The sequence below is a fragment of the Pelophylax lessonae genome (genome assembly GCF_965119305.1).
Source record: "Pelophylax lessonae genome assembly, chromosome: 3".
NCBI lineage: Eukaryota > Metazoa > Chordata > Amphibia > Anura > Ranidae > Pelophylax > Pelophylax lessonae.
The window spans coordinates 599,604,359-599,628,044 of NC_138770.1; the positions used below are offsets into that span (position 1 = coordinate 599,604,359).

Sequence of the window (23,686 nt, forward strand, 5' to 3'; positions counted from 1 at the left end):
AGGTCAGGTCCCTTGAGACAGATCTGTACTCACTGTACTGCAGAATTCTGAGATCCTCCGATGTCTCCCCTTTTGGTCAGCTTCACAGGACCTCTGGGTTCAGTTCTTCACTAGCCTTCTCCAGCCCTCAGGTCGACTACCTGAGGCTGCATGGCACCTCTACAGAGGAGGAGGCAGCCACCCCCTCCCTCCAAGACTTTGATATCCAGCCGAAAGCCCCCGAGCACATGTGCTCCTGGCATTTATATAGTATCCTGGCATGCAACAAGGCACTTTCCTCTGCAAAATCACCAGGGCTGTATCAAATACCTGTGCACCCTTTTGTCAGGTTTCCTCCCACTGTCCAACATGCCTCCCTATTGGACCAGTGTGAAACACTCTGCAGACAGAATGAGTTGCACATTTAGCAGACCTCACTAACAGATCCTGCTCTCTGGCAGGCAGAGAACAATATAGATTTACCTGCAATCCCTCTGGTAAGCAGACGGGATTCAAAACTTTAATTTCTCTCTCTAGCACCTACCTAGGAGGGTGCTACATAGAAAAAAGAAGCCAGATTACACCTTCATTCCTTTCACAATTGTGTAAAATGACTACTGCTACTTGTTGCTTTGCATATTGAAACAGTGTTATTTAAGTCATTTTTTCCTAGCCTTTTTTGAAGCTTTGAGAATTTCAGAAATTCTATCAGCCAGCAAGACAAGTAGGCCAGGTCTTCAACTAATGTTTTATCACCTTGGAGCACAGCAAAACTAATGTTCTGGGTAGGGGCACATGGATTCATTTGAATTCTTTTCCTGGCTCTGACATTTTTCCTGTTTTGTTGCTACAACAATTTCCCATATCAGACCGGCTATAAGTAACGTGTGATGTATTTACAGAAATAGCTCCCCACTGACTACATACCAATTTAATACAGCTTTAAAGAGATGTTTAGGATCTATTAATTTAAGCCATGTACATATTTCTTCACATTTGTTTCATATTGGAGCAGGTGCTGAAGCTGCGAGAATCCATTCGGAAGCAGGCAGTATTATTAAATTAGGTAGGTGGAGATCTAATATTTATAAGCTGTATATCTGACCTGATTTTCTTATTTATCTTATTTTAGGTCATCAACTCGTGGTCTGGATTATCAGACATTCATTCATTTTCTGTGCACAAAAGAGGGCTTATTCCAGTGTGCATGCATACAGAAAACCTGGGCTTGATATCTCTTCATTTAAGATTTCCTGGTGTGGCCGGAGAGATATGGTATTTCATTTTTTAATTGGGAAGACTAGATTCATATTAACCGACTCCTGATATTTTATTACTTCATCTGGGTGGGAATGAAATTGGGCAAATAAAAATATTAGATTTAATTTCTAACATTATACATGCTTTGAAGCTCATTAAGTTGACAGCTCAAAAAAGTTTTTCCAGAAACCATCCCTAGGACTCATTAGATTGATCCTGTTATGTTAAAACCTCTTGAAAAAGTCAGAAAACGTATTAACAGAGTGATTCCAAATTTTTAGTACATTCACTTGTTTTTTTTTTTTCCTTGTGACCAGAAAGAAGGTTTGCCAGGTCTGCAATGAGATGAGGGCATACATCTCTCAGAAATTGGTTTGGATATTTTTAACTTGAATCTCCAAATATGAACAGAACTGGCCACAGACTCAGGGGGCTGATTCCATTCCACCTGTCTTTTGGGGATAGTAAAAAATATTCTTTTAAATAAATGATATGGCAGTTCAAGTCTCAGTGGCTGGGCTGTTAATACAGTAGAAGGATTTGCCCAATAAAATTTGAATATTTTTTGTTAATATGTTGATTTTAAATTTATTATAAAACCCATATTTATAATATAGGACGTGGCCTATATTTTATCCAGTTCTGAAGTGTTTGTGTGTTTTTTTTTTTTTTGGGCATATTTGGAGAGATTAGCCTGCTGTCTATGATCCCATATAAGGAGAAATGGGGGTAGCCTGTTTTAGGACTCCCCTTTTTCTCATGGGATCGTTACAGTTTCAGTTTAGGTTCCCCCTATAAATTAGTTTTAATAGAGGGGGCGAGATAGGTCAATTTAGGTCATCTGAGACATGCACCTTCTGGAAAAATAGTGAGGTCTTCCAGGATAGGTTAAATAAGGTCGCCTTACATCCCAGGAATGTTCTAGAAATCCTGGGGTGCCTTTACATAGGGTTTGCCAGCAGGGTCCATCGCCAGTCTCCAGATAGCCCCCCCTTCCTTTGTTGCAAGCTTTTTATGTAGTTTGTCACTTTTGTTTGTTAGTAGAAGGGGAAAGTTACTAATAACTTTTAAGATAAATTATATGGCAGCTCGAGGCCCAGTGGCTGGGCTGTAATTGTGTAAGTTGGATTTGTCTTAAAAAATGTATAATTCTTGTTAATGATATGTTGATTTAAATTTTTTTTTTTTAAAACAGCCTATATTTCATCCAGTTCTGATGTTTTAATGTGTTTTTTAATTGCATGTTTTGAGTGATTTGCCTGGTGTCTATAAACCCATTGAATTTACTTATGTACAATGCACATAACGGTGCATCTGCCCAAGAAATGTCCAGTGCAAGTGTCCGCACCTTTTAAACTGCACTTTTCTTTTGCATCTACATGCAACGTCTTAGTCCCAGGCAGGAGGGTAAAGCTGAGGGTGACAATGCTGTGTCTGCAGGCAGACCCTGCAGGGCAGTGTTACCACCCTGCCAGGCTGGAATGGATAGCTGCACAGAATATGAGAAATCTATGTACACCTGAATATAAACTATTTAATTTTTTTAAATGCCAGGGCTTAGATACAATTTGATACATCTTTTACCTTAAACTGGGTAAGGTATCTCCACAAGCGACAGAAGTTCTCCAGCTCCAGCGCACCTCTGCCGTCCTGCTGAAGAGTGTTAAGGGAAACATCAACTTAGCCAAGTTATGGCTCGTACACACTTGATGAAAATCGGATGAAATATCCTCCGATTTTTCTCTCTCATGCTCAGCGGTCATAACCGTTTTTAGTTGACAGTGCATAATGTTCACAAAATTTCTTGGACGATTTTTTTTTTTTTTTTTTTGGGACATTTGTACCTAGACTTCCGGGTCATCAGCAACTTCAGATCATGCGCGGTCTTTTGTATCCGATTTTTCGCTGACGTACTGCATACACATTAAACGAAAATTGGTCGTGCTGGGGATGTATGATAACAATTTTGGTGTTTGTTCCTCAGTTTTTTTCGTTGAAAATGTGGGCATCGGCTGCTGAAAGTTGTGTACACACTAGCCGAAAATCGTACGATTTTACCTCAGATAGGAATTTTCGGCAGATTTTCTACTAGTATGTACCCCACTTTAGGCTCCTAGTATGCTGTTCTAGGTGCTAGCTGGATGAAGGCAGAGACAATTTTTTGACCCCTGCCTGCACTGCTAAGAAGGAGAAATTATTAAGTAAAGGATACATCCATCGATGCCAGCAATTCACGGCTGCCATCAATTGTGAATTTGAGTCCATTTGGATTTGGAAATTCTACAATACAAAAAAAGGGAACAATGTATTAAGAGATGGTGTGTTACATAAATCAAAATATTTCGTAAAACTGATACATCTGTCTTGGTCTGTCCCATCAAAGGTCAATAATAAGTGCTTAAGAATAAGCGCTAGCATTCAACATATCCGCTTCCAGTGTAGGAGAGGGGAGAGTGCAGATACTGTATTTAGAGGTGCATTTCTAAAAAATTTGCAGAGCAAAAGACGCACTTCAAAATCCTTACACTTTGGTACAATACCCCTGCGATGTTGCGGAGTATTTTTCCTGATACCTCCGACAGGTGTTGGAGGTGCCAGAGCGCCAGGGGTACATTGCTGAATATCTTCTGGACCTGCCCTGTGCTGTTGCACTTATGGGGGGAGGTCAAGAGAATACTGCCGATGTTTATGGAGCGGGTGATCCCGGATGACCGAGCTTTCTTTCTGTTACAGGTGTCCACCATGCCCATTGGTGCCTTTAAGAAATCACTTCTATGCCCCATGCTGAATGCTGCTAGGGCATGCATACCCCTTCAGTGGAAGCAAACCTCTCCGCCGAAAATTGCTCACTGGCTTTGGAAAATTGAGGAAATTAATAAACTAGAGAGTCTTATTGTGACATCCCTGCACAAGGGTGACAAACACGCGGACAATTGAAGGATCTTGGATCTCTTTATCACCTCCGGGGAAGGGGTGCTCCTAATGGAGTCATAGCTCCCTGTTTGGATGGCTGCGTCTCGGAGGATCTGACGTCTATGCTGTTGAGTAGCCCTGTGGTCAGTAGAGTGGGGTGAGAAGACCCCTAATCGTCACCTTTCATGTTCCCTTCTTCCTCTTTATCCCCTACCTACCCCCCCCCCCCTCCTTTCCCGCCCCTGTCCCCACCACCTCCTTTTGCTCTCTTTCACTACATTCTCTGTCCCTTTCCTTGTTTTTTCTTCTCTTCTCTTTTACTGTCTCCGAGTGAGACTCCCTGTACCAAATTTTTTTTTAAAAGTAACACTCCGGAGGGGGTATCCTTAGTGGCACTTATTAGAGGACTTAGCCTACCTCTGTACCTCATGTTTATGGGTTTGTTGTTGATATGGCTTCCTGTGTTTAATGGAAACGGTTGCTCTGCGTTGTTTCTAATGTTACAGTATTTTGCTTAACTTTATTCTGTTTCCCATGTATGGATGTTGTGAACCGGGACTAAGATTTAAGAAAACACGTGGCTCTTGTATTCATACAATATTTTCTTATCCTGCTCCATCCCTCTCTTCCTCTCTCTCCCTCGTTCCCTCCCCTCTCTCTCCTCTGTCTCTAAGCTCTCCTTTCTCTCCCATTTTCTCTCCTTCATGCTCCCTCTCTTTCTCCTTTGTCTCTCCCCCTTCTGTCTCTACCTCTCCTCCCCTCTCTTCCTCTCTCTTTCCTCCATCTCTATCCCTTTCCCTTGCTCTCTCTTCTCCCACTCTCCCTCCTTGCTTCCTCTCTCTCCCCTCCCTCTCTCTTCCTTTCCCTAGCTCCTCCCTCCCCTAGCTCCCTCTCTTCCCACTCTCCCTCCTTGCTTCCTCTTTCTCTCTCTATCTCTCCCTCTCTCTCTCTCTCTCCCTCTTTTTGTCTTTCTCTTTTTCTATTTATAGCCAGGACACCCACATTCTTTGTTTTGTGACAGAATCTGTTTACAGTACAAACCTCACCAACAGATTTATCTAAAATGAACTCACCTTTTATAAAGACTTCATTTAAGCACTTCTGTAAACTCCGGGATTTCATTATAGCTCCCTGTTTTATATTAAACAAAATGTGAAAACTGAATTTCAGTTCAAACATGTCATTATAGTTATCAAAAAAAAAGAATACCTCTCAAGCAAAATAGAAAAATCTGCCATTAACGCCTTTAAATTGTGTAAAAGCTGGATCTAAAATATGTATTTCCACATTTGCAGTCAAATCTGAGAAATAACTCACTGGGGGAGATTTACTAAGACTGGAGAGTGCAAAATCTGCTGCAGCTGTGCATGGTAGCTAATCAGCTTCCAACTTCAGCATGTTCAATTAAGCTTTGACAACAAAACATGGAAGCTGTTTGGATTCTATGTAGAGCTGCACCAGATTTTGCACTCTGTGGTTTTAGTAAATAAACCCCACTGTGTGTTTATGGGTTCCCATTCACACAGCACACCTAAAATAATTATATTTTTATGTTTTTTATTTCTTTGGAGACTTTTTGGAGCAGACTGCAGTCTACTGTAGCACCCCCTGTGTACAGTGTAGGAAAATGTAGTTGTCATCCTCTGTAGGCAGAGGAGCCAAGGTTCATTTGTTTAGAGGTAGCTGCAGAGCTCCAAGGGCTGAGTGTCTGGTACCTCCTAGCTTCTGGAATTGCTGGAGAGTTCTAGTTTGGAGGAGTAGAGATTAGGCCTGAATAGTTATGGAGTCTCCTCCAATCCCTAGGTGGGGATGGCCCAGAAGGTGGAGAGATGGAACTTAAATACCTAAATAGGAGGAACACCGGATCCCTGTGTTCATCACTGACAGAACAGCAGTCTGCCTTGTTTACAACAGCAGACTGACATTCTGTCTCCACAGGGAGCGATCGCAGGTCCCCAGCAGACATCGCGGCCACCGGACCCACTGATTGGCTCCCTCTGTAGCCAATCGGCGCGTGCAAGCCCCCACCAGCAGTCCCACGAAACGACGTACAGTTACGTCGTTTCATGGGACAGAGTCGACCTGCTGCAGTATATGTACTGCTGGCAGTCGGCAAGTGGTTAACTTCCTTTTTAGGTTCACACCCACAGTGATGCCATGCTTCCAGCAGTCAAGGCTCCCTTTCCCTAAAGGAGGTTTAATAGACAGTGTGGTGTCAGAACTCCTGTTCGTTGTGTCCAATTTGAGCCAGGGGTTTGGAAAATATTGCAGCCATTGCATTAGCATAAGAGCCAGACAACTATCATTTTTGAAGAGGAGGTCAGCAATGGCATTTACAGTTTCCCCTCAGTATAGATCAAGGGTTTCCAAACTGAAGCCCACGGATCAGATGTGGCCCTTTGCTGGACTTTATCCGGCACCTGGGGCACTATTCACCCCACTGACACCAATAATGGGGAACTAATTCTCCCACTGACAGCAGAGATGAGACACTATTCCTCCCACTGCACTGACACCAATGATGGGGCACTATTCTTCCCACTGACAATAATAATGGGGCACTATTTCACCTACTGATACCAATGATCGGGCACTATTCCCCTCACTGATACCAATGATGGGGCACTATTCTTCCCACTGACAATAATGATGGGGCACTATTTCTCCCACCGACATCAATAATAGGGCACTATTCCTCCTATTGATACCAATGATGGGGCACTATTCTCCTCACTGATACCAATGATAGGGCACTATTCCCCTCATTGATACCAATGATGGGGCACTATTCCTCCCACTGAAACCAATGATGGGGCACTATTCCTCCCACTGAAACCAATGATGGGGCACTATTCCTCCCACTGATACCAATGATAGGGCACTGTCTCTCCCACTGGCACCGATGATGGGGAACTATTCCTCTCACTGACACCACAAATGTAGTACAATTTCTCCCACTGACACCAATGATGTAGCACTATTTCTCCCACTGACACTGATGATGAGTCATTATTCCTCTCACTGATACCAATGATGGGGCACAAATACTCCCACTATTACCAATGATAGATAACTATTCCTCTCACTGATACCAATGATGTAGCACCATTCTTTCCACTGATACCAATGATGTAGCACTATTCTTTCCACTGATAACAATGATGGGGCACTGTTCCTCCCCCTAAGACCAATGAGGGGGCATTACTCCCCTGACTGACACTGATGCTGGGGTACTATTCCTCCCACTAAAACCAATTATGTAATTTTTTTATTCCTACTGACCCACAAGCCTATGACATGGTTTACTCCCACTGATGCCAAGGCATTTTATACTCCTACTGGTCACAGTCTGGCCCCCCTGAAGTCTGAAGGGAGATAAAATGGCCCTTTGCTTTGATACTTTGGAAACCCCTGTTATAGATCAATACAGTTCAAAGTTCTAAATATTTTAAAAAGACCAGTTAGACCCTCTTTCTTCCATAACCTTACTGCTCTTTTTCCCTGCAAAACATGTTCCGTTTGTTAAATTAACCAATGCCGTAAAAGGAAAACATGTTCTTTTATCCCTACCATAACTGCTAGGAAATATACTATTGAATCCTTTATAATGTGCTCATCTACCAATGTAGTGTACCTACTGCAGTGCCCGTGTGGTCTACAACAGGGCAGATGTTAGACATCATCAGGCCACTTAAAGCCTAGCTGATGGGGCCTCCTTTGACCCCACCTTCGACCTTAACCCTGGCCCCACCCCTGACCCCGCCTTGAAATAAAATGCAATTTTGTCTTCAAGCGATATATAATAATATAGAATAAGCATACAAATATCAAGGTCTCCAAATGTGAAAAATATTTTAGCCCAAAATTAATGTGTAGAGATTTATATTAATATTTGATATTCATACTTTTCATACATACATGTCATACATACATTGCTTTATGTATATACTGAATCTCTTCACATTAATTTTGGGATGAAATATTTTCACATTTGGGGACCTTGATATTTATCTGCTTATTCTATATAATTTATTACAGCACTGCACTTTTTTTTTTTTTGGGCAAGTGTAAAGTAGCCTCTCATTGTGAGCATTATTATAATCATAATTTGTTATGGCTATACTGTGTTACAGTCTGACCTGTGACACAAAGTACAGGCAAAGGTAACCCCTTCCCACCACAGCCTCCCAACCCTCTTGGCAAGCAGCCGTCAGGAAGAGGTTAACAAAGTCAGCACCCAACAGCCATGTGACACACTGTGACAGAGCATACAGCACCTGCTTTGCTACAGTGCCTTGAAAAAGTATTCATACCCCTTGAAATTCTCCACATTTTGTCATGTTACAACTAAAAATGTAAATATATTTTATTGAGATTTTATGTAATAAACCAACACAAAGTGGCACATAGTTGTGAAGTGGAAGGGAAACGATAAAAATGGTTTTCCACATTTTTACAAATAAATATGTGAAAAGTGTGGCGTGCATTTGTATTCAGCCCCCCTGAGTCAATACTTTGTAGAACCACCTTTGTCTGCAATTACAGCTGCAAGTCTTTTTGGGGGTATCTCTAAAAGCTTTGTACGTCTAGAGAGTAACATTTTTGCCCATTCTTCTTTGCAGAATAGCTCAAGCTCCGTCAGATTGGCTGGAGAGCGTCTGTGAACAGCAATTTTCAATTCTTGCCACAGGAGCCACATGACTCTTGTCATCATTGGAAGAATTACCCCCTTAAAGATAGCTAAAAGGAACAATGGTGTCATTGGGAACTTATCTGAGAGGCGGAAATGTCCTATTGCTCAAGGAACCCCTAGCAACCTCAGGAGGAACCCTAGGGTTCCACAGAACCCTGGTTGAGAAACCCTGATCTAAACAATTCCAATGTAGCTCTGGCTGTATGTTTAGGGTAAACCTCTGCCCCAGTCTCAAGTCTTTTGCAGACTCTAACAGATTTTCTTCTAAGATTGCCCTGTATTTGGCTCCATCCATCTTCCCATCAACTTTGACCAGCTTCCCTGTCCCTGCTGAAGAAAAGCATCCCCGCAACATGATGCTCCCACCACCATGTTTCAGGGTGGGGATGGTGTGTTTAGGGTGATGTGCAGTGTTAGTTTTCCACCACACATAGAGTTTTGCTTTTAGGCCAAAAAGTTCAATTTTGGTTCCTTGGCCTTCATGATGCTGTTTGTTCACTAAGGTTCTCTAACAAACCTCTGATGGATTCACAGAACAGCTGTATTTATACTGAGATTAATTTACACACAGATGGACTTTACTGATGCAGATTTACTGATTAGGTGACTCTGAAGGCAATTGGTTCCACCAGATTTTAGTTAGGGGTATCAGAGTAAAGGGGGCTGAATACAAATGTATGCAATACTTTTCAGATATTTATTTGTAAAAAAAATGTGGAAAACCATTTATCATTTTCCTTCCACTTCACCATTTTGTGTTGGTCTATCACATAAAATCCCAATAAAATATATATTTACATTTTTGGTTGTAACATGACAAAGTGTGGAAAATTTCAAGGGGTATGAATACTTTTTTCAAGCACTGTATGTGATTATCATAATGCTGATGATCACACACAGTGAGGATTCTATCCAGGTATTACTGTCACTCACTATGTGCAGCCAGGACACCCATCAGGATTAGTCCTCCTCCTGCTCTTTATATTAATAGCTAAAAGTATACCCTGAGCCTGCCATAGTTCTGCTGCTGATTCCTTCTCAACCAGAGCACACCCTATTCTCAGCAGGCAGTGAGGAAGATGATACCACTCCGCCAGCAGCAGCAGAGACTGTAAGCTATAACTTTATCAGCAAACCCAGCACTGGCTGTTGTGTGAATTTGCCTGTGCAGAAAAAAAGTCCTTCTACCCTTCACTCTCCTGAGCCCCTCTGGATGACATGATTCCAATCTCCCCCCCCCCCCCCACCCCCAGCCAATTTAGGGAACATCATTTACTATGGTATGTGGGAGCCAGGGGGAAACATTAGGTGTTCACATTATTAAGGCACATGTGTACTACATTATGAGGTTTAAAGCTGCCACTGGCTGAGCCTCCCCTGTTGAAGTGACAGGGCCAGGCCCCCTACAGGAGGTCCGGTGGTACCCCCTTATTGGTGGCCCTGGTCTCCGATATGTAGGTAGGACCACATGGGCACTGAATGCTCACCTGGATGAAAACATTGGAAATAAAAGGAGGGGGTTTAAAGGGCATAGCTTCACCAAACATTATGCTGCAGTACATAATAAGGATCCCTCTGGTACTATTTGTGTAGACATACTATATATGAATGTGTCCCACATTGGAAAAGGAGTGCTTCTAAGGCACAAGAATCTAGACTAGGGACTGAGTGGATTTATAATTTAAAGACATACTCTCCTCATGGTTTTAATGTTGAGTGCATGTTAATACATTTATTAACAGCAGTTAACCCCCTTCCTTTTCAATGTGGCTTATGATACTAATTAAAAAAAAATCCAGTACTCTCCATCCCTGTTTATATGATTTTTGCTTTTTATAAAATAATTTTACTTTACATTTTCTACTTTTTATCTATTGAGTTTTTTTTATTATTATTATATTGCTCCAATGTTTTTTTTTTTTTCTTTTACATGGTTTATGGATAATTATGTTGGCTGATTTTTTGTATAGATTTTGTGCATGCTACAGCTTTGAAAAATGCTCACAATATGTGGAATTTTGTTAATTTTTCATTTTCATCTTTTTACGGTTAATTTATTTTACTGATATAATGTTGGCTGTTTGATATATATATATATATATATATATATATATATATATATATATATATATATATATATATAAAGGCAGAAGGTTTTTTCATCCTAATGCATTCTATGCATTAAGATAAAAAGCCTTCTGTGTGCAGCACCAACCCTTATACTTACCAGCGCCCCACCTCTATCGAGCGATGTCCATGAGTCCCTCAGCTATCCGAGACTCTCCCTCCTGATTGGCTAAGACACAGCATTGGCGCCATTAGCTCCTGTGGCTGTCAAAGTAATTTAGCCTATCAGGAAAGAGAGGAGGCGGGGCCAAACCACAGCTCTGTGTCTTAATGGATACACAGAGCTGCAGCTCGGCTCATGTGCCCCCATAGCAAGCAGCTTGCTGTGGGGGCACTCGATAGGAGGGAGGGGCCAGGAGCAGCAAAGAGGGACCCAAAGAGAGGAGGATCCAGGCTGCTCTGTGAAAAACCAACTGCACAGAGGAGGTAAGTATAACATGTTTGTTAACTTTTTTTAAAAAACAAGACTTTACAATCACTTTGATATCCCATTCCAGCTACATTACTATTTACACACAGGTTCCATGAGTATGGTGGTTTAATTTTTATTTTCTGTTTGATCAATATGTATTGCAAAAAAGAATCAGCTGGATCTCATACCTTGGTGGCGTAACGCTTGAAGACACTTTCGGAAGTTTCATGTTCCTGAGACAAAAATAGGAGGGGAAAATATTAAAAAAAAAAAATATTATTGAGATGCAAAAGTTCTGAAGTGTAACCACTTCAATACAGGGCAATTTTACCCTGTTCCTGCCCATGCCAATTTTCAGATTTTTTGTGCTGTTGCACTTTGAATGACAATTGCATGGTCATGCAACACTGTACCCAAAAAAAATTATAATCCTTTTTTTCACACAAAAAGAGCTTTCTTTTGGTGACATTTAATCACCACTTGATTTTAAATTTTTGCTAAATAAATTAAAATTTTGAAAAAGGCCCTGCTTTTTCTTCATTTCTGTCTGATTTTGCAAATAAATAATCTTTCTTCATAAATTTAGGCCAAACTATATTTTGCTACATTTCTTTGGGGAAAATAACCCAAATCTGTGTTTATTATTTAGTCTGTAGAAAAGTTATAGAATCCAAAAACTATGGTATATATATATATATATATATATATATATATATATATAATTAATATATATAATATATATAAATTTATAAATTCGGATGTACTGACAGCCTATCACATTTCTTGAGGCCTGAAAACACCAGGATAGTACAAATATTCCCCAAATGACTTCTTTTGGAAAGTAGACTCATCCACTTTATTTAGTTAAGCCCCGTACACACACGCAGATCGTCGTCATACAAATGTTCGTCTTTTCTCCCCGGGATGTCGGTGTCTGTTGAAAAGTGCAAAGACAGCACAAGGACAGCACAAGAATTTTGTCCGCAGACTTCAGCTGACTGCAGAAGTGATGTCATGTAATGGTTAACTTTCCCTGTGTTTTTTATTTTCTGAGCATGCCCAGTCTTGCAAATCTGCGGTCTGTCGGCTGATTTCTGTACTGACAGGCGAACAATCGTCCGTTCTGGTGTCTGCAGACAAAAATTTTCATGTTTGCAAGAAAGACTCTTGTCCGCGGATTGTGTGCAGACATCTGTCGGAGGCACCATACTAACACGCATACAATCGGCAGATCTTTCGTCCGCCGACGTTTGTATGACGACGATCTGCGTGTGTGTACGGGGCTTAAGAGGCAAGTTTTTTGAAGTTGTAATTTTTTGTCACGATTTTTGAGAAAATAAAAACATTAAAAAATATATATATATTTTTTCACAATTTTCTTTTACATACTGTCATCAGTGCAGTATAGCATTATACTCTAACTGGTGTGGCAGTGATCAGGGACACAGACTGCTGAAAGTATGTAAAGAAGAAAAAAAAAAGTAAATCATTTTTTTCCATTTTTTTTTTTAACACACTGTGACCAGAGCAATACAGTGTTAAGCTAGCAACACTGTACTACTCTTAGGAAGTGATTGACACCTTTTTTTTTTTTTACACATTGTGATTGCTTATACCAGTGAATTTCACTGGTATTGGTAACCATTTTTACCAAATGAAATTGATTCATTCAGTGTTTACCATTGTGGTTAGCTGTGATTATCCCTGTCTGTACCATCTAATCATTGACCAATCACAGCTAGCAACACAATTGTATACAATGAATAGCATGAATCAATGCCATCCATTGTTTACAATTGTCATGTGATTTGCTGTGACAGCAGGCCGGTACACTGATCAGTAATTGGCTGTTTCGAGAGGGCGTCATTTGACATTCATCCAGAATGACAAATGCCCCGCCCAGCCCAGCGGAAAGTGGTTAAAGTCCAACTGAACTTTCAGTTTAAAGCCTAAACGTAGGCATGATAATTTCACTGACTTTCAGACTACCTATCACACTTGTTGAGTGTGATAGCTCTGAAGTGCCAGGACAGGAGAAACACCCACAAAATTACCCCATTTTGTAAAGTAGATCCTCCAACGTATTTAATTATTGACATAGAAGGGTTGATTTACTAAGCTGCAGAGTTCAAAATCTGGATCAGCTCTGCTTCCAGGATTTTTGTCAAAGCTTAATTGAACAAGCTGAAGTTAGATCTGATTGTCTACCATGCAGAGCTGCACAAGATTTTTCACTCTCTAATTTTAGTAACCATTAACCCCAGTAAATCTTTAAAAGATCATTTTCTTTGCCACAAGTTTTTGTAAAATGAAAAATAAAAATGTATTTTTTTTACACACAGCAGTCAATTAATAATATATTTCTCACACACGGCATGAGCATACTTAAAGTTACACGCCAAAACACATTCTGCTACTCCTCCCAAGTATAGGGATACCAAATACAAGAGACTTTTGTTAGAAGCCTAGATGCATAGAGGAACCCAAAATCCAAGGAGCACCTTCAAGCTTTCCTTAACTGCTGATAATATCTTTAGAGGCCCAGGAGTGCCAGGGCAATAGAAACACCCACACAATTACCATGTTTTGAAAAGTTGGTCCCCTCAAGGCATTTTTTAAGAGGCATGATGAACCTTTTGAAGATTTAATTTATCAGCAACATGTTTTTGGAAGATGCAGAAAGAAAATGCAATGAAACGTAAATTTAATAAGATATTTCTCATACAAAGCATCCCTAAACACATTTTGCCACTCCTCCCCAGTATGGGGACACCACATTTGTGAGACTTTTTCATTGTTTGGACTGATTATGTAGTGGACTGTGTGTCCCAAAAATCAACCAACATTGTGTCATAAACAGTGTACCAGAATGGTTGCCTGTGCACGAGGGATCAGGAAATATAGCTTAGCATAGACTCACCTGTAACAGTCCCTGTTCTTATAAGCCAAAAAAGCCTAGCCTATTGATACATAGTTGCCCCCAGGAATGCCATGTTCACTGGTCAGAAAGTATGGGAGGCTGAACAAAGAGTGGACAAATGAGCTCTTGTGGTTCCAGGAGTGCAGTTGTCCTCAGGGGAATGCTGGGACTGATGTCTCTCCAGAACATGGTCATTGGGATGTGCAAATGGGTGAGTTTATGCTGCAGGCAGAGACATGGTCAATAAACAGGTGCAGAATTGGTCCAGGTAGCAGGCAGAAACGTGCTCCATAAACAGTCCCGTGTCAGCACAGGTAGCAGGTAGAGGCAACACTGCACTGATGTGGCAGTGAACAGGAACACGGTTGCTGGTTGCATTGGCTCTGGTGACACTGGCACTGGTGTGGCTAGTGTTCAGGAAGATTGTTGCTGGGTGCACTGGTCTGGTGACATTGTCACTGGTGTGGCAACGATCAGGAACACTGGTGATGGAGCAATCAGGAACATTATTGCTGACTTACACTGGTCTGGTAAAATTGAAACTGGTCTGGGAACTCCATTGCTGGCTGCATTGGTCTGGTGACCCTGGGACTGGGGTGGTGGCATTCAGAAACACTGTTCTGGCTTTTATCTGTTTAGTGAAAATAGGACTGGTGTGGTGATGATCAGGTACACTGTTTTTGACTTACACTAGTTTGGTGACACTGGGATTTTTGTGGGGGGATTAGAAACACTGTTGCTGCCTTACACTAGTCTAGCAATACTAGGAATGGTTTGAAGTTGATCAGGAACACTGTTGCTGCCTTACACTAGTCTGGTGATAGTAGGACTGGTTTGAAGGTGATCAGGAACAATGTTGATGACTTACACTGTTTTGGTGACACTGGAACTGGTGTGGCGGCGATTATGAACACTGTCGCTGGCTTAAACTGGTCTGGCAACACTGTAACTGGTGTAGTGGTGATCAGAAAAACTGTAACTAGCTGAACTAGTATGGTGATACTGGGATTGGTGAGGCTAGTAATCAACTGGCTGGCTGCACTGGCATACAGTGTCATCAGAGCAATCAGCCTGTGTTCCTGTTTTTTCTAGCCACACCAGTCCCATTGTCACCATAATGAAACTACTAATGTAGTCACAGTGATTTTTTTTTTTACACGCCGAATGTTTCCTACAGTGCCAAGCAGTGTACTATTGAAACATGTATTATTGTTTTTAGAACATATGTGACTGTATATATATGCTTAAAAATAATAATATGATTTATATGTAATGCTTACCCCCAAAGGAGCCACTGTTTCCTCAGGTCCCCTGTTCCCAGAACCCGCGACTCTACCAGCAGCACCACGCTCCTCGACACACCCAGACTGAAGAGGGGATATTTATTGTGACAATATATGTGGTAACCAAAGAAATTAAATTGGCAACAACCCTTTAAAGACATATATAAAAAGTAGCAAATAGGGTGTACATTTAGTAATAAGCCAATGGTCCGGGAATGACCCCTAAACTTTATACTGAGGATGGTCCTGCCTAAGAGACACTGTTACAATAACAGTCTGTCAGTCAGTATAAAACATTTTCTCTGTTGGACAACACGTTGGGCCCACATATGATGTTGGAGCACTCAAGTTTCTCCTAAACCAGAAATAGGCACCTGCACTGCATACCAAGCAGATAATACTGTTACTCTTTAATGGGTTTGTGGTGGAGTTCGGCCAGGGGCCTCACACTTCTGTTGTATTAGCTGGTCTCCTTCCATTCTCCATTGGTGACTCAGCAAAGTCAGTGGCAGCGGGGCTCTCTTCAACAATCAGGCAGTGACACCAGACTGCAACAGTGATGTTTGCGTGTACCAGGTGATGTCTGCTGTTCCATCTCTCTATGTTCCCGATGCAATGGTAAATGCACAAATTGCAGCCTGCCACATGGTCTGTCCCCCACAATATCCTCACATCATCCTGAACAGTCCGGGAACAGTGCTTCCTCTTTTACTCCCCACAGAAATTTGGTGATCCTAGAATATGTAGTTCCACAAACAAACTGAAACCACAGGCTCTGTTTGTGCAGGGACTACATCCCCCGCAAGTCTCAGTACCTCCCAGCATTCACAGCAGTTCACACCCCTTCCTCTATGTTCCCTGGGTGGTGTGTGGGCTTCTCATAGCTGTGTAATAACAGTATCCTCTTTCTTCTTTGGAGCTGCTCCTGTCCTGTTGTCAGATGCAGTAGTGGGGAGAGGGAATAACAGAGACAGTGTAAGCTGACAGCCAGGTCCGTGCATCGGCTCCTCCGCTGCCAGTGCTGCGGACCGGGCTACAAATATATGCGTTAAAATAAGATTATATTTCCTGCTTAGAGATCTTTATCCTCACTCACTTTCTACTTTCCTTGAAGAGATTGACTTTACTCCAAGAATTTTGTCAGAAATCCCTATCTACTGTAGAATGTCATATTACATTTTTTATATTCAATCGGTGGAATTCTGTATGACTCATGTAAAGCATTTATATGTGTATCAGAATAATACTGCTCAATAACAGAGGAACTGATCTTTCCAGATGTATAACCCATAATTTCTGTGTTAAAATATATGTTTTTTTAACTCAAGGGTATTTTAATTATTATAATTAAAATTTACAAAAAAGGGTTTAAGGATTGGTGGAACTACCAGGGTCACAAAGGTTGAACTTGGGGGGGGGGGGGGTGTTGCAAAGGTCACCACAATGGGGTGGAGACCCAAGCCTACTACAGAACATGGGCTCTGTTCACACTGCTGGAACCCCAAAATTGTACAACTTGCCTACAATTTACTTATGACTTTCCTGTGACCTGCTTGCATCCAAGAAAATGAAGGGTGGAGTAAAGGGCCCCGGAATCAGTGGGATGAGCCCTGAGCTTGGATGAAAGGGCTCAGACGGAAGTGTAGGGTTGCCACCTTTTCTTCAAGCCAAACCAGGACACTTTAGCAGCCAAGGACAGTAGTTATGTGGTGCACAATAGCGTGCCGCAGCGAACAGTGGGTGTGGCCAAATTGCTGTTTTTGACATCATCACCCTGCCCCCCAGTGATGCCAAACTTGTCCCCAGACAGCCGCTCACAGCTCCTGGATGGCAACAGATTTGTGTTTCTATCTTGGGTTCTTGGGGAGCCACTGCCCAGTCTAAATAACGTGTCCAGGTTTCAGTCCGCCTGAAACCCGGACACATGATTCAAAACCCAGACTGTTTGGGTGAATCCCGGACAGGTGGCAACCCTAGCCCCAGGACCAGAGGACAGGGCCCCGAGACCCATAGGAGGGTCCAGGTGGTGATCTGAAGGCTTTTTAGTTTTTTGAAAAGGGGCCCTGAAGTATCTAATTACGCCTTGGGGTTTTAGCAACCTATATGTTTTAATTTGTTTGATCTGAATCCTAAGACTCAACTCAACCATTTCATTTTATAAAGCAATCTGTTTGGAACTATATACAGTGGTGATCGAAAGTTTGGGCACCCCAGGTAAATATTTGTATTAATGTGCATAAAGAAGCCAAGGAAAGATGGAGAAATCTCCAAAATGCATCAAATTACAGATTAGACATTCTTATAATATGTCAACAAAGGTTAGATTTTATTTCCATCATTTACACTTTCAAAATAACAGAAAACAAAAAAATGGCATCTGCAAAACTTTGGGCACCCTGCAGAGTTAATATCTTGTACTGCCCCCTTTGGCAAGTATCACAGCTTGTAAATACTTTTTGTAGCCAGCCAAGAGTCTTTCAATTCTTGTTTGAGGTATCTTTGCCCATTCTTCCTTACAAAAGTCTTCCAGTTCTTTGAGATTTCTGGGCTGTCTGTCATGCACTGCTCTTTTAAGGTCTATCCATAGATTTTCAATTATTTTGAGGTCAGGAGATTGTGAAGGCCATAGCAAAACCTTCAGTTTATGGCTCTTGATGTAATCCCCCGTGGATTTCGAGGTGTGTTTAGGATCATTATCCATTTGTAGAAGCCATCCTCTCTTTAACTTCAGCTTTTTCACAGATGGCATCAAGTTACCTTCCAAAATTTGCTGAAATTTTATTGAATCCATTTTTCCTTCTACTCGTGAGATGTTCCCTGTGCCACTGGCTGCAATACAACCCCAAAGCATGATTGATCCACCCCCATGCTTAACAGTTGGACAGAGGTTATTTTCATTAAATTCTGTGCCCCTTCTTCATCTGAAAACGCTTTGCTATCTCATTATAGCCTTCTCCAGCTTTGTGAGCGTCAATTATTTTCAGTTGCAGTTTTCTATACAACTACTTAGAAGATCCCATGGTGCTGATTGTTGGATCAAGGTCAGATGAGTCTGGGCATTTAAAACCTTTGAGATTGACATCACCTGGTCTTCCCAGATGATGATTGAGAACAATCCATGACACTGGCAGGTCTCAGCCTTGCAAGGGGGGCAGTGCGTGCTATAAATTCTGCAGGGTGCCCAAACTTTTGCAGACACCATTTTTTTGTTTTCTGTAATTTTGAAAGTGTCAATGATGGAAATAAAATCGAACTTTTGTTGACATATTAGAAGAATGTCTATTCTGTAATTTGATGCCTTTTGGAGATGTTTCCATCTTTCCTTGGCTTCTTTATGCACATTAATACAAATTTTTACCTCCGGTGCCCAAACTTTCAATCACCACTGTAAGGATGAGGGTATCATATACTGTATGTAAGTACCATCAAGTAATCCATTTATGGGGTTGTTGTAGCACTGTATCTCTAATAAATTAAATATGAGCCTGTATTTGTTGACTACATTTTGTTCATGTGATGGGTAAAATTAGGTGGCTGATATCTGTACAGTATAAAAACTACCTCTTTGCGGCCTATAAACTCAGACCTACTCTTCCTAACTGTGCATCTGGCCACGAATACTGTTCAATGTTTGAAAATTATGTTGACCATAATTGTTACCTTATTGGCAGAGAGCCTGATGACATTTTCACATGGCTGAGGTTCGAGTTCCTGAGACAAATATAAAGGGGTTAGAACAATTGTGAAAGGTATTTTTAAACCATAAAATGAACAAGGAAAATGTGTACTGGCTTTTGCATGACTGATCTGTCACTGACCTGGAACTAGTATGCCATTCAGGATTTCTGCTTTTTTTTCTGGGGATCGAATCTGCATGCTTGTTCCAGGTCAGTGATGTAGAAAGTATTAAAGCCGAAGGCAGCCAGGCAATTTGCATATTCAGAATGGATTCAGCAACAGTATTTATTATTCTCTCAGTATTGGTGAGAACTAATATTTATTCCTACTCGCTGTCTTCTCCAGCATATAAATAGAACTGCACATGGGCAGCTCAACTTACATTGCCAGCAAGGTCGCTGTGTGTTGGGATGTTTGACTCCTATGTATGCGTAGGAACGATGTCCTCCCGTGCCGGCCAATGAAGATGCCCAGCAAAATATGGTATTGCCGGTGAGGGATGGGGATAGTTGAAGGCAAATTTATCTCTGCTTTAAAGGCCTGTTTACACCGGTGTGGCTTGTCATGCGATTTGATAGTTCCAAATCACGCGACAAGTCACACCCCATTGCTGGCATTGGAACCATTTATATCGCTGCAACTCATGTCGATTATAAAAAAGGTTCCTGCATTTTTTTTACTGATATAATTGAGACTTGCATAGACTTCTGTTAAATGAAGTCGCAAGCTGCAATGAAATCGGCAGTGCGAATTGCAGTGATGTGCAGCTTTGAAATCGCAAGTAGTGCAATTTCAAAGCAGCACAGGTGTAAAACAGGACTAAAACTAAATTCCAGGTGGATAAAACAGACCCAGATTAATGCAATCCTGTATTCATTATAGAGGAAGTAAACTTCCCTTACTGACTTTTACCTATAGGTAAGTCTATTATAAGGCTTACCTATAGGTAGTGTAAATATCTCCTATACAGGCACCATTTAGGAGATATTTCCATTAGATGCAGCCAGTGATAACACTGGCACATGCACTCTGAAGGAACCGCCACCCGTGCGGTTCCTTCAGAGCCCTGTGCCATGAACGGTGGCTACGGCGTGCATCATCATCACAGCTCCGGCCAGTCAAAGGGTCAGCGAACCCGGAAGCAAGACAGGTGAAAATGGGAGCCCCAGCAGCACTGACATCGCGGAGCTGGAACAAAAAAACGTCCATCACGCTATGCTTTTTTAGATACAAGTAGTGTAAATATCAGAATGTGACTTTGTATTAGTTATTAATCCCCTTTAGGCAGAGTTCAGGCTAAGGGAAGGAGAAGCAGCACAAGTCCCTAATCAGTTTATGCATTGACAGGGAGCATTTTCTAACAAAGAGGAGAAAGCTGAGTGAGATGAGGGCATCACTCTGCTAGTTTTTCTTTCACTATCCATTCACAAGCTGGATGCCAGTTCCTAGCAGCCTGGGATCAGAGGAAGTGGGTTAAATGATGCTGGCTGCTATTTTACCTGGAAGACTGAGAACATCTTCTAGTGGAAAAGGAGTACTGTGGGGGATAGCTCTGGACTGAACAGCAGCATTGCAGCAAAATCAGCTTTTTGGTATTAAATCAAACTCCTACTTTGCATTTTTAAATATTTTATGTTTAGAGACCTGCTATAAATTTTAGAGTCTACAACAGTGACATTGGGAGAAACAGTTTACTTAGTTTTTTCAGGTGTCAAAGTTCATGCATTAAAATCTACCCCCCTTCCTCAATAAAAAAAAGTGCATTTCTAATGGTCTATGCCTATGAATTTCATGTTTGCTTTGTGGATGTTGAAAAAACAATCCAGAAAGAAGCATGATGATGATGATGATTAGATGATAATGATTAGAAAGGTGTAAAATTCGCACTGCAGCATTTACAACAGAGTTCAGTAAGGCCAATCTGATAAGGAAAGGATAATAATCATGTTATTTTAGTACTTTAGATGGGTCAGGATTGGAGGATTTATGTTATATCATGCAGAAGAAGAGGACGGGTAAAAATGAGGTTTCTACGGTAGGGAATTGTTTTAATTTAATTGGATGACACTAAGAAAAAAAAGTGTAAAAAGAGCTTAATTTTCATAACACTGTACACAATGTACACAGTATGTTTTTTTCCTTTATTTCTTGTGTATTTCATTATATGTTTTTTTGTAACACAACAATAACATTTTTGATATTCACATCTCTTGTTCTTAGCGTTTAAAAGTGATTGTTTTTCTGTTTAAGACACAATTTGTGAATCTCAACAAAACAGTCATTTGGGCACAAACTTTCCTCTCATCCCTAATTGTTAAAACATAGTGTACATTAAGAGTTCAGAGCTAAAAATTTATAAAATCATGTACACTGAGAGTTCAACATTTTTAAAAGTTGCACTGTGTATACGAGCTTCTTCTCTGCAAAAATATACAATAAAGTTGTAGAGATGTCCTATACCCTCTCATTAACTTGGAATGTATTTTACTGAAATCTTCCAGAATTTCTCTCTTCCCGCATTCGTTACAAATGACTTCCGCAGTTCTCTTTGATGATGCTGGAGAATGTTTGCCGACAATGAATTATTTATCATTCTCAGAGAATCTCAAATAAAATATAATTGCAATCTTTTACTTATGGAGGTAAATGCCAGCAGGGTATTACAATTACACAGTAATGAGCTCATACATACCTTCATGCTTTCTACTGAGCTCAGCTCACTGAAACGGGAAGATTAAAAAAAGAAGAAATAAAAAAGGGATTCAGAATTAACAAAAGAAAAAAGTTTGCAGAGTGTTGCAGCAATAACAGCTTCTGAGCATTTTTTTGTTAAAGTACAATGATTGTGGGTAATAGCAGTTGGTAATAGATGGAAAGTCATGCCTTTATGAAAAAAAGATCATCTTCCCTCTTAGCAGCATTGTCACTTTTTAAAAAAAATATCCAAGGTATAGGAACTTCACCTTCAGCACTCCACTTACAGTGCTTGGTGCCTATCTGACCTATCTCTAGGGTTGAGGATTGGAATATGGAGGTTTGAATTAGGTCTATGCCTAGGCATGGATAAGTAGTTCTCAGCACAGTGAACAGGTAGTCTGTAGTACAGAACACCTGAGGATTCAGTGAAGCTAATTCTGGTGCGGGAGAAGATGATTATCCTGCAGAAGAGGTCAATTTAGCACAAGGGATTCGAGTAGAGGGGTTAGTGTTAGGGTCAGTAAATGGGGGTGGGGGGGTAGCTTCACTTTTAGGCTACATACACTGGGCTTTTAGCTCTAGGAGAGGAGCATGTACAACAGTGCAAGACTGTGTAGTTCAGCTTTTAAAAACCTTTTTTTTAGTAAGGGGATCCCCATATTTAGGAAATTACATCACTGTATCCCCGCCCTATTGTTTACATTTAGCTTTTGGGCGTGTAATCCCCCGATTGATGGCTACATGAGGCCGGGGATACAGTGCTGTGCGGGAAGCTGGCACATACAAAAAGCTTCCCAGGAGAGGCAGGACCCGCTCTAAATACTGTACCTCTGTACGCGAGTTCAGATTTGGCCCTAATTACCGCTGGTTTCCTAAACAGAAAATTGGCAGTAATCCTTTAAGAATCTATCACTGCAATAGCAAAAGATTCCTAAAGTGGTGGTAGTAGGAACTATCTTAATTTGCCGCACATCTCAGTAATTGTTACCGACACTAGCGCAAATGCGTGCCTGAATTAGGCGCAGGTAGTTCTTAAGGGGACTACCGTCAGAAAAGTGGCTTTAGAGTCATTGTGAATTCCCCTGAGTGTGTTTATTGCTGTTGTTCCTCTCTGTTCTGATGACAACTGCTCTTTACATTTTCTGTACAGGTGTCACAGACATAGGACATGAGGGAAAATCTCCCCAACAGGATCACAAACAAAATAAGAACATGGACAATCTTCACACTTCTCCATGTCTGCAGGGCTTAACTAGAGTACCCAAAAAGTGGAAGGAATGAAAACATCTTGGTATTAAAATGCTACCTTTTATTGTAGAGATTGAATGATCACAAAAAAAGGTAGTTGATACAAATGGCACCACATATGTTGCAGGTTAGGCACACCACAACTGTCAAACACCTGTTTTACAGGCATTTCAGGTTTTTTTTTTCTGCCCTTAAACACCCCTCTATGTTAGCCTATGTGCCCATGCACACAAAAGGTGTTTACAGGCACTTAGAGGCAGGGGTGTGTAGGGGTGGAAGTCTGAGTGTACTAAAATCGCATTCAGGAGAGGAGCTTTTGGGCAGAAAAAACACCTAAAGAGTCACACGCTTGGTGGGTTCAGCACTTGGGAGCTCATTCATTTCAATGGCCAGAATAAAATATTTTTCTAGCCAATGAAATGAATGAACACTTGAATGCCTAACACACTTAAATGCATCTAAACACAAAAAGGGAC

General features: G+C 41.1%; 1 protein-coding gene across 1 annotated transcript in view; it reads right to left on the reverse strand.

Moving 5' to 3' along the window:
* Positions 1 to 23,686, reverse strand: part of LOC309550632 (calpain-13-like) — a gene marked incomplete at its 5' end in the record, with an annotated part of 108,343 nt that overhangs the window by 10,080 nt on the left and 74,577 nt on the right. Inside the window, 7 exons of the mRNA XM_082250970.1 lie at positions 2,824 to 2,892; positions 3,452 to 3,519; positions 5,226 to 5,283; positions 11,573 to 11,617; positions 15,585 to 15,671; positions 19,248 to 19,298; positions 21,958 to 21,985. Of these exons, the coding sequence (XP_082107096.1) occupies positions 2,824 to 2,892; positions 3,452 to 3,519; positions 5,226 to 5,283; positions 11,573 to 11,617; positions 15,585 to 15,671; positions 19,248 to 19,298; positions 21,958 to 21,985 (406 nt within the window). The remainder of the gene's footprint in view (positions 1 to 2,823; positions 2,893 to 3,451; positions 3,520 to 5,225; positions 5,284 to 11,572; positions 11,618 to 15,584; positions 15,672 to 19,247; positions 19,299 to 21,957; positions 21,986 to 23,686) is intronic.